Source organism: Mytilus californianus, unplaced genomic scaffold, assembly GCF_021869535.1.
Source record: "Mytilus californianus isolate M0D057914Y unplaced genomic scaffold, xbMytCali1.0.p SCAF_6, whole genome shotgun sequence".
NCBI lineage: Eukaryota > Metazoa > Mollusca > Bivalvia > Mytilida > Mytilidae > Mytilus > Mytilus californianus.
In genome coordinates, this window is record NW_026262712.1 from 82861809 (window position 1) to 82874535 (window position 12727).

General features: G+C 34.8%; 1 protein-coding gene across 3 annotated transcripts in view; it reads left to right on the forward strand.

The window, feature by feature from the left end:
- LOC127705192 (peroxisomal leader peptide-processing protease-like) overlaps positions 1–7657 on the forward strand; it is a 40520-nt gene extending 32863 nt beyond the window's left edge. For all 3 annotated transcript variants that reach the window (XM_052209504.1, XM_052209503.1, XM_052209502.1), the window contains exons 9-10: positions 5172–5249; positions 7542–7657. In XM_052209504.1, the coding sequence (XP_052065464.1) occupies positions 5172–5249; positions 7542–7555 (92 nt within the window). In that variant the 3' untranslated portion in view covers positions 7556–7657. The remainder of the gene's footprint in view (positions 1–5171; positions 5250–7541) is intronic.
- The last annotated feature ends 5070 nt before the right edge of the window (positions 7658–12727 follow it).

Genomic DNA, 12727 nt, shown 5'->3' on the forward strand with positions numbered 1-12727 from the left:
ACTTCTATTGAAATACTGTTTTACACACATAAATTAAATATTTCGATGGCTAAAAATTGTAATTCAGCTTTCATGCTCCCAGCTGTAATAATCTTGACGACGTTTTGATTGTCTGTATAAATTTTTACCAAGCGACTATGAAAATTTTTCATTAAAGAATTTAAAGTTATCAAAACAGCTTTTAATTCTCTGTAAGTAGAACTCTTTTGTTTTTCTTCATTTGTCCACATTTTGTGAACGACTTTCTTAAATGTCTCGACTGTATAACCTGCCGCTCCAAATCTGCTGGCATCAATGTAAACTATTTTATCTGGCAAAAAGGTATTCGAAAAACGTTTTTTAGATGGTAATAAGTCACAATTATTGTGCCAAAAATTAATTTCAGAAATTGCATTCGACGTTAGCACAATATTTTCATCCCAATACCGGCTAGTGGATATTAGCATTAGCATATTCCTGCTCATTATCCTGCAAATATTTCCTAAACTAGGCATAAATGAAATCATTTTACCAGTAATTTTGGCTAGTTGACTGGCTGTAGGTGAAACAAAATGCAAAGAATTGATGTCATTTTTAAAGCGCAGAATTTTTTCCGAGGGTATCTCCAAAGTATGAGTGTTTAAATCCCATACAAAGCCCAACCATATAAGCTTCTTTGTGGGCTTCTAAATACTTTTGTCTTCATTTACAAAGAAACCGGAAGATTTCAGATCTTGCTTCATCTTATTAGCCAAATCATTACAAGAATCGAAATCATGTTCTATACCCCAACCGTCGTCCAAATACAAAACTACTCTAGAGCCGTGTGAACGCCAATGCTTTACCAGAGGACGTAAAACTTTTGAAAAAACATGAGCAGCTGTAGAAAGGCCAAAGAGTAAAGTGGAAAAAAATTTCCATGAAAAACCTAAATAAGTTCTGTGGTCCTTGTGTATACTTATATGATGATACCCTGATGTGAGATCAAATTGTATCATGAATCCGTCATTAATTACATAATTCATACCATCAGAAACTCCTTCAAATTTAAATTTTTTCTTTTCAATGAATTGATGACGTGTCAAGGATTAACCTTTCTTTTCCTTTTACATTAACTGACAAGGTTAATGGGTTAACCATGTGAGGAATACAATGTTTACATTCTACTGCGGCTCTGCAGTCCAGTAGTTTCTTGATCGCTGTCTCGACAAAACAAGCATGCTTAATAGTTGATATATTATTTTTTAAATGAGCTGAAGATGGATTTTCAAAGAAAGGAATTAAATAACCGCTTGAAATAACATTTAAAACGAAGTTATTTGCTTGTAAAGTATCTTTCCAAAATGTAAAATTATAATTTAGACTTCCAACCCAAAAAGTGCTTGATGAACTGCTTAAATTTTCATATTCGTAATCCCGTTCTAGTAAATTAGGTATATACTTAACTGTTTCAGTACTGCTTCCCGGATTGGAGTCTTGAGGCTTTCTTTGGGCACTGGTAGGCAAAGTGTCCTTCTGTGTTGCAATAGAAGCACTTGTCGCTCTTCCTTCCACCGTAGTATTCGGACTGGGAGTATACATTCTGGGAAGTGTTGGAGGATCTGCCTTTAAGTGATTCTTTTGAATATGATGTACCAGGCCTACGAAAAAGATCAGCATTACCCTTTTCATTGCCGAAATCGTTACCTCTGCTGTAAGGGCTGGTCCTCTGCTTCTCACACGCTTTGTCTCTACGTTTCGCCTTGGCTCTAAATTCTGCTTGACGCAATTTTGTGGCGTCTTCTGAATTGTCTGTAAGAGGGTCGTCTATATACTCCTCAACGACATCCCAGCCGTACTTGTCAGCTTTCCTTATGACCTTGTTACGCTCTTTCAGGGCCTATTCCGACTCCCCCAGCAACTTTAAAGCGGCTTCTAAGGAACCCCTCTCGATGAACGATTTAACCTTGAAAAATTTCGTCAAGGCGAAGAGAATTGAAGGAATGCTGCTTGCTGTTACATGTACCTTCAAACTTAAATTTCTGTAAGTGGGCTGTGGAACGAATTTATGTGCGTGGGCTGTGGAACAAGTGCTGTTTTCTAAGGCTTGTGAACTTAGCTTTAGGTCGATTTCGGAAACAATCTCCTTCTTCTTTCTGGATAAGGCTGCATCTAGCTTTGTTGAAAATAAGGAAAGTGCGTCCTCCGGAGAAAAGTGCTCAACAGACCTTGGGACTGCTTGACTAGGTATATAGTGAACGTCAGGTTCATGCGAAATTTCCTCTTCATCACTCATGGCTGCACTTGTATCTAAATATAACTGTCGAACTCGCTTTGGTGTTTTCTCGATAATTAGGAAAAGGCGCCAAAAGAATTATTTAAAGGTCTTGAACCGAATTACTTCTTATTACGCAAAGAAAAGTAAATACAAAATTTTATTAAATAAGAAATATTATTTCTGCACAAAGGGAGATAACTCATTTTTTAAAAGACATTCTTTGGTAAATTATTTGAAGAATTTTTTGGCAGGTTTGTTTGTTACGTGACTCTGTAATTTATGTATCACTTCATACTTTGAACGACAAAATTATTTTATGTCTACCTGTGAGAATTTCAAACGCGCCATTTTACGCCAGTACTTAAAACCTTCCATCCTTTATGGGTGGATTTTACATAGATAAATAAAACCGTATAATATAAGCTAAATGAGGATGTTAAATTTGATGTATGCCTTTTTGTGCTTCTTCATTACATTTGTTCGTTTTTATAGTGATTACAATGATAACACAATGTTGACTGCTGTACCCCTATTTTTGACATTTTTACCTTATTGTGTCTGTTTGTTTTGTTCACGCATCGTTGTCAATATAATGGAATTTGATGCAACTGTCATACAAGTGAGAGGTTAAGCTAGCTATAAATCCAGGTTCAATCCACCATTTTCTACATAAGAAAATGCCTGTTCCAAGTCAGGAATATGACAGTTGTTTTCCATTCGTTTGATGTGTTTGAAATTTTGATTTTGCCATTTGATTGGGGACTTTCCTTTTTGAATTTTCCTCGGAGTTCAGTATTTTTGTGATTTTTACTTTTTGTTATTTTGTATAAACTAATTTTCTGAATGCTATATATATATAAAAAAAATTATGAAGTGAAATCCTTTAATTAGATAATAATCTAATAATCTTGACGACGTTTTGATTGTCTGTATAAATTTTTACCAAGCGACTATGAAAATTTTTCATTAAAGAATTTAAAGTTATCAAAACAGCTTTTAATTCTCTGTAAGTAGAACTCTTTTGTTTTTCTTCATTTGTCCACATTTTGTGAACGACTTTCTTAAATGTCTCGACTGTATAACCTGCCGCTCCAAATCTGCTGGCATCAATGTAAACTATTTTATCTGGCAAAAAGGTATTCGAAAAACGTTTTTTAGATGGTAATAAGTCACAATTATTGTGCCAAAAATTAATTTCAGAAATTGCATTCGACGTTAGCACAATATTTTCATCCCAATACCGGCTAGTGGATATTAGCATTAGCATATTCCTGCTCATTATCCTGCAAATATTTCCTAAACTAGGCATAAATGAAATCATTTTACCAGTAATTTTGGCTAGTTGACTGGCTGTAGGTGAAACAAAATGCAAAGAATTGATGTCATTTTTAAAGCGCAGAATTTTTTCCGAGGGTATCTCCAAAGTATGAGTGTTTAAATCCCATACAAAGCCCAACCATATAAGCTTCTTTGTGGGCTTCTAAATACTTTTGTCTTCATTTACAAAGAAACCGGAAGATTTCAGATCTTGCTTCATCTTATTAGCCAAATCATTACAAGAATCGAAATCATGTTCTATACCCCATCCTCGGAGTTCAGTATTTTTGTGATTTTTGTCGAGTCTTCGACTTTTGTCGAAAAAGCGAGACATAGCGATCCTACATTCCGTCGGCGTCGGCGTCGTCGGCGGCGTCCACAAATATTCACTCTGTGGTTAAAGTTTTTGAAATTTTAATAACTTTCTTAAACTATCCTGGATTTCTACCAAACTTGGACAGAAGCTTGTTTATGATCATAAGATAATATTCAAAAGTAAATTTTGTAAAAAAAAAAATCCATTTTTTCCGTATTTTACTTATAAATGGACTTAGTTTTTCTGCCAGTTAACATTACATTCACTCTGTGGTTAAAGTTTTTAAAATTTGAACAACTTTCTTAAACTATCCTGGATTTGTACCAAACTTAGACAGAAGCTTGTTTATGATTAAAAGCTAGTATCTAGAAGGAAATTTTGTTCCATTTTTTCCGTATTTTACTTATAAATGGACTTAGTTTTTCTTCAAGTTAACATTACATACAGTCTGCAGTTTAAGTTTTTAAAACATTTATTAGATTCATAAACTATCCTGGATTTTTACCAAACTTGGACAGAAGCTACTTACAATCAAAAGATAGTATAGAGAGGAATATTTTTATTAATTTTTTTCCTCATTTTTGCTGAGCCTGTGATTAACGGCAAAAAGTAGGCGAGACACTGGGTTCCGCGGAACCCTTACGAATTTTTACTTTTTGTTATTTTGTATAAACTAATTTTCTGAATGCTATATATATATAAAAAAAATTATGAAGTGAAATCCTTTAATTAGATAATAATCTATTTTTATTAATGTATATATTACATTACATTGTGTAGATAAAAATGGTTGACATTTTATAGATAAGTTACAAATCTATATTAGTTTGTGACAAATAAAAGAAAAAATATTTGGAACTATTAATTATATTTGATTATAATTTGAAAATAGATATACACTGTATTACATCATATCTAATTTTAGAGAACTATTAATCATATCTAATGTTAAAGTGTTTTCCACACTTTTTTTCATCATGCTTGAAGATATTGATTGATAATTGGTATATAGTTTTATCATGACAAGTTATACAGATCAAGTTCGAAATTTTGTTTCGGTCTGATAATTTTGTGCAGAGTTATGGTCCTTGGACTTGAAAAATTCACTCATTTAATCAGTTTTCCACACTGTTTTTAGTCATGCTTGAAGATATTGACTTGATATTTTCTTTTTGTTTACACCATATAGAACAAGTTAGCTTTTTGTTTCAGTATAATGAATTTTTACCCGGTAGGGGACTATGTATTGCCATGCAATACTCTCAGAATGCTTGTTGAAATGAAATTTTTTCTATCTTTCAGATGCAAGCATCCTAGGAAATCTTACTATTAAACATAAACATGTTAAAAGGCTTTGGATGCTAGACACAATACATACAGGTAAATATTAAAAAAACCTGTATTTTACCTTCTTTTAAAAAGTAAGATACGTACAGGCAAATGATGTACCTATAATTAAACATTTTTTACAAAACATTTATAGACAATTTATTTACCTATACCAACAGACATTTGAAAATAAAAGTACATCAAATTGACCAGCAATCCTTTTTTCAAAGGAGCAGTTTATTGTTGTATAACTCAATGTATTTTAGCATAATGATAATTTGAAAACTTAATTTTCTATATATTGTATTAAGTGATGAATTGTGCAATTTGATAAAAAAGATAAAAAAAGTTTTGCTCAGGTTTTCTCTTTATTTTTGTCAAGAAACTACATAGGTATGCGTCGGCAGCGTCAACAATGTATTAGTTTGTGATTAGGTCTAGTTTATGGTGAACCCCTAGTGGTAGGTCAATGATATTTGGTATGCAGTTGTATTAGCATTGGCACATCTCATTACCATGGAGATTATTTGGCCCTCCCCCTAAGTCATGGTCTATTGACTTTAAAACTTTGCTTAGTTTACATGTATTAGTTTGTGATTAGATCAGTTTAAGATGAAACACTAATGTTAAGTCAATGATATTTGGGATGCAAATGTATTGGCATTTGCAAATTTCTTTTCCATGGAGATTATATAACCCCCACCCCTTCATTATGGTTCATTGACTTAGAAACTTTAATATAGTTTACAAGTTAATGTTAATGTTTGTGTTCAGGTTTGTTAAAAGGGAACGACTTATGAAAAGTCAATGGTATTTGGTATGCAGTTGTATTAGCATTGGCACATCTCATTTTCATGGAGATTGTTTAGCCCTGTTCCTTCAGTCATGGTTCATTGACTTTGAATATTTGCATAACTTATATGTTAAAGTATTACTATTTTAATTTCAATATTTGCATTATCAAAATAACAAATAGGCGAGACATATATCTGTGTTAGCAGTTTATTTATGACTTAAAAATGCTTGTATTTCAAGAATTTGAATTGAAAAAAAATATTCAAAATATTTTCTGATGCTGTTATCATTTATGGTTCAAAGATGATATTAAGATTTGTCTTTATAATTTTAACTGAAAACAGTTCTTAAAGATATTTGATTTGAACAGTTACTGAAAAACAGATCTGTTCTTGTTCTCATCCATTACAATTAGTGCATATTTGAAAGTTTCAATAGGCTTGTTATAATGCAACTCATAGTGCCATTTTGAATTGATTACTATTCTTAATTTTGGTTAAGTACACGGTTAAAAAAAATCATTTAGCATCAAATATTCAACTCAATACATTTAATTTACTAGGTAAGTGTGTAAAAAAAGAAAAAAGCTAGTAAGGACATTAAAATATTCATAGAAAACAAAAAATTTAGCAATGCTTATCCCACTTAAAACCATAGTGAATTCAAGTGCTTTGAATGATGAGTAGTTCCTGCTTCTGTTGTGACTCTAGTCCTGTTGCTAATGAAAAGGAAAATCTGATATGTCAACAACAAGAAAGGGAGATAAGGATTTTGGCTGCTACAAGTGGACCACACTGTGATTCATCTATTTATTGGTGGATACCAATTTTCATGGATTAAGAGAAAATTGTATTTTTGTTGGTATTTGATTTGGTGGTTATGCCAAAGTATGCATACAAGCCTATAGAAAATTTGTACTTCGTCCAACATTAAAATTCGTGGTTCACTATACCTTTGAAATCTACGAAATTTGGTATCCCACGAATAATAATGAATCAACAGTAAAGGTAATCTGTGATACAGATGTTGATCATTATAGTATTGATCAAACTTTTAGAAGCTTTCTTGAAAGTAGCAATTATAATAATAAATGATAATGTAATCTACACAATAACAGCTTTAAGGATGTACTTAGGTGAGGTTTTGGAATAAGTGTCAAATGTTCGGACTCCTCAGTGTTTTTCCATACGACACAAGGTAAAATATTTTGCCCCATAACACCTATTTATCTTTTAACATAAGACTTAATAGCTCATAAATGGTCATTTGACAAAATTTAAGCAGATTCTTGATTTTCTTTCTTTTGATTTGAGACCAAAATAATACCAATGCAAATATAAGGTAAAAGTCCGAGTCAGTCTTTCACCGCCATATTTTATAAATCAAATATCTCGAAAAGGAGCTCCATGACCTATCAATATTTTTAGCTTATTTTGATCCTTAACTAATACTCTTCCAGCTTAAAGTATCAATTTTGAATTCTTGATTTATTTAATTTTACCTTCGATCACCTAAGTACATCCTTAATATATTTGTTTTATATTTCAGCCAGTAAATTATAGAGGGAAAGGACAAACAGCTGTGATAGACATTCTTGTTAATTATATATCTATTTTTAAATTGTTATATTTTTACTTTTAAGTATTAAAATAGTACTTACAAAATAGTTTTATAATTTTTGAATCTGAATATTGAAATGAATATTTAAGATGGAAACCTGTACTGTTAAATTGTAAGCAACCAGGAAAATATGTTGTCAATATCTTGAAAGAAAGTAAAGATGATGATGATGGATGGCTGCTTAACGTCCAGTGGAAAATTAATATGCATATTCAGGATGAGAACATGTTAATGTTATATGAATATTAACCCTGCTTTGTACTAGACCGACACGCTGAGCTGGAATTTTAACATGCTAGTTCACAAGGTAACAGTCCGCATGAAGACACATCACATTACCCGGACACATTATTCTGACTCAGAGCCGACCAGTCTTTGCTCTTACTCCTTAATGCCGCATGCAAAATGGAGAAGCAGCAAATAAAGTCTTTGGTTTGACCCGGCAGGGGTTCAAACCCACGACCTCCTGCACTCGAGGCAAACACGACCACCGAGGCGGTTAAAGAAAGTAAAGATGATATGAATGAAGTAATATAAAACCATAAGTTGAAAAGGGCATCTCTATGTCCAACTACATAGAAAACCTGTGACTGGATTACTTTCCTTGTATAGCAGATACTAAGCCAACCATAAACTGTTGAGATTGAGATAGGAAGAATTTCTTTAGCTCAGTCAGTAAGAGCGCTGACTTGTAACACAGAGATCACAGGTTCAAGTCCTGGAGGAGACAATGTGATTTTTTAAGTAAGAATCATGCGTTCCGATAAAAAACCAAAGGCTGCAAAGTAGCAATAAAAGTAATCTACAGTCTGTTTCAACATGCAATATAAATGTTGTTTTTTGTTGTGGAAACATCCATTTTTGATGGTTCATTTGTTGTTGCAGTCAAATATATCACTTTACTTTACTGGTGGCATAGGTGGCGTAAATCTCTGTGATGAAACTCTGATTTCCATCTGTTACCAATTTTTAAACTGACTGTCATGAAACTGTATGCACCAACAAATAGACAAATAAGCACAATGAAGTATTTAGTAGTTTTTGTCTCGGTTTCTATGAATTTTGCAGAAAACTCACATAGGGATGCTTATCAAGAGGCAGTGGTGTTAGCTTTTTGCAAGAAGCTTCATATTCCAGAAGGTAGAAGACGTGGATACTTCATATCTTGTATACATGTATCTTATGTTACAAAATTATTGTCTGGCATATGTCTGTATGCAGTTTCTCTCTATCTTTTATTGTTTTCAATATATTCAAAAACACTAAAAGTTCATAAAAATCACTATTTAAGGTCAACAATTCAAATATTTCTATTTTATATAGTGTCTTGAGTCATTTGATCATGTTTCACAGTTTACAGCTTGGTGATAATGGGGGTGATCAACTCCTACACAGGAAGTTAATCCTCCAAGTCTTGAGGCTTCAGTTTATTTAGTTGGGGAGTATTTAATGTCCTACACAACAACTAAATGACTACAACTCAGAGCTTGACATAATGTATAGACACCTGTCTTCTATTAAAGACTGTATGTTGCCCTCCATAAGTTTTTATGCTGCCCTCTGTATGTCTTTATGTTGCCCTCTGTGTGTCTTTATGTTGCCCTCTGTATGTCTTTATCTTGCCCTCTTGTGTCTCTTTTGGTTATAATTGTCGTTGGTTGTTGTCTCATTGGCATATACCCCACATCTTTATTCATGTTCATGTTAAGGGTTTAATATATGGTTTACACTGACCTATAAATGTTTGTTTCTTCTTCTTCCCCTTTTTCACTTCTTCTTCTTTTAAATTTGAACTTGTCAGCACCCGTTCTCCAAAACCGCTTGTCAGATTAACTTAGGGTTTCACAATATGTTAGACTAGGTACTTTGAGGGGCAAAAAGAAAAGAGGGTTTTACTATAGAACCCTATGGGATTTTATTTTTTTAAATTTTCAAATGATTATAAATTGAAAACCGTTTGTGATAGACACAATCTTTTTAATTGAAAATGTTCTAAATGATAAAGCCCATTAAATGAAATACAGGGTTAGTCCCCAGGGGTCACCCCCACCCCCTGCCATTTAAGAAAGTTCTAATACCTTGTAAGTGGTCAAGATCCCCACCCCTAAACCATATATATTTTGGTTTGTTATGCTAAGATGGTTTGAATGATATACAGGGTTAGTCCCCAGGGGTCATCCCGACCCCCTGCCATTTGAGAAAGTTCTAATATCTTGTAAATGGTCGAGATCCCCACCCCTAAACCATATATATTCTGGTTTGTCATGATAAAGCACATTAAATGAAATACAGGGTTAGTCCCCAGGGGTCACCCCCACCCCCTGCCATTTAAGAAAGTTCTAATATCTTCTAAGTGGTCAAGATCCCCACCCCTAAACCATATATACTCTGGTTTGTCATGCGAAGATGGTTTGAATGATATACAGGGTTAGTCCCCAGGGGTCATCCTGACCCCCTGCCATTTGAGAAAGTTCTAATATCTTGTAAATGGTCAAGATCCCCACCCCTAAACCATATATATTCTGGTTTGTCATGATAAAGCACATCAAATGTAATACAGGGTTAGTCCCCAGTGGTCACCCCCACCCCCTGCCATTTAAGAAAGTTCTTATATCTTCTAAGTGGTCAAGATCCCCACCCCTAAACCATATATATTCTGGTTTGTCATGCTAAGATGGTTTGAATGGTATACAGGGTTAGTCCCCAGGGGTCATCCCGACCCCCTGCCATTTGAGAAAGTTCTAATATCTTGTAAATGGTCGAGATCCCCACCCCTAAACCATATATATTCTGGTTTGTCATGATAAAGCACATCAAATGAAATACAGGGTTAGTCCCCAGGGGTCACCCCCACCCCCTGCCATTTAAGAAAGTTCTAATATCTTCTAAGTGGTCAAGATCCCCACCCCTAAACCATATATACTCTGGTTTGTCATGCGAAGATGGTTTGAATGATATACAGGGTTAGTCCCCAGGGGTCATCCTGACCCCCTGCCATTTGAGAAAGTTCTAATATCTTGTAAATGGTCAAGATCCCCACCCCTAAACCATATATATTCTGGTTTGTCATGATAAAGCACATCAAATGTAATACAGGGTTAGTCCCCAGTGGTCACCCCCACCCCCTGCCATTTAAGAAAGTTCTTATATCTTCTAAGTGGTCAAGATCCCCACCCCTAAACCATATATATTCTGGTTTGTCATGCTAAGATGGTTTGAATGGTATACAGGGTTAGTCCCCAGGGGTCATCCCGACCCCCTGCCATTTGAGAAAGTTCTAATATCTTGTAAATGGTCGAGATCCTCACCCCTAAACCATATATATTCTGGTTTGTCATGATAAAGCACATCAAATGAAATACAGGGTTAGTCCCCAGGGGTCACCCCCACCCCCTGCCATTTAAGAAAGTTCTAATATCTTCTAAGTGGTCAAGATCCCCACCCCTAAACCATATATATTCTGGTTTGTCATGCTTAGATGGTTTGAATGATATACAGGGTTAGTCCCCAGGGGTCATCCCGACCCCATGCCATTTGAGAAAGTTCTAATATCTTGTAAATGGTCGAGATCCCCACACCTAAACCATATATATTCTGGTTTGTCATGATAAAGAACATCAAATGAAATACAGGGTTAGTTTCCAGGGGTCCCCCCCACCCCCTGCCATTTAAAAAAGTTCTAATATCTTGTAAGTGGTCAAGATCCCCACCCCTAAACCATATATATTCTGGTTTGTCATGCTAAGATGGTTTGAATGATAAACAGGGCAAGTCCCCAGGGGTCATCCCGACCCCCTGCCATTTGAGAAAGTTCTTATATCTTGTAAATGGTCGAGATCCCCACCCCTAACCCATATATATTCTGGTTTGTCATGATAAAGCACATCAAATGAAATACAGGGTTAGTCCCCAGGGGTCACCCCCGCCCCCTGCCATTTAAGAAAGTTCTAATATCTTCTAAGTGGTCAAGATCCCCACCCCTAAACCATATATATTCTGGTTTGTCATGCTAAGATGGTTTGAATGATATACAGGGTTAGTCCCCAGGGGTCATCCCGACCCCCTGCCATTTGAGAAAGTTCTAATATCTTGTAAATGGTTGAGATCCCCACCCCTTAACCATATATATTTCTATTTGTCATGTCTCGAACATTTGAATGATGTTTACGGTCAGTCCCCAGGGGTTCCCCCCACCCCCAATGTTCTAATATCTTGTAAATGGTTGAGATCCCCACCCCTAAACCATATATATTCCTGTTCGTCATGTAATGAACATTTGAATGACGTATAGGGCCAGTCCCCAGGGGTTCCTCCCTACCCCCAATGTTCAAGTATCTTGTAAATGGTCGAGATCCCCACCCCTAAACCATATATATTCTGGTTTGTCATGCCAAGATGATTTGAATGATATACAAGGTTAGTCCCCAGGCATCACTAATGCATATAACTTTACTGGACCAAACCATTTTTCACTGGACGTTGCCCAATGTCAGGCGACCCTGGGAATTACGAATTATGGGAGCTTCGTTTGGGAGACTTCGTAACAGCATCCTGTTACAATCATTTCTTGTTCAATTGGCAATTACTGTAAATTCAGAAGTTATTGCAATGTTTTTATTAATGTGAAAAATGCGAAAGTACTAGGTTCGCCATTATAAAAACTCACATACATAATTTCAAAAGTGATTTTCCTTCACAACATTTTTGCAATCGCATTTATTAGATCTCAAGCTATTACCAGTAATCTGTGATTCACAATAACAAATGCATGCATTAATTTCTGAATTTACAATATTTTTTGCAATTTCAGGATAATATGCTGTTTCTGGATTTCTGTCTCATTAACATATACTTCTATCCTTGTACTCATATTCTCTAACTGCAGTCTGATCGACTTGTACATTTGTACTTTTCAGCCTTTTGTTCGTCATATATTTACATACATTCATCTGCCATTTGCATGCATGCAGTGTTTCAAATTTGAATGTAGCAGGTTTACATCATAAATATTTTTACATTTTATAGAAAATAAAGAGCTGCTGAACCAACGCCTCCTATGTTTTGTACTGGTAGAGTTCCCTTAAGTGGATACCAGATGGTATGCAGGGTTGTCA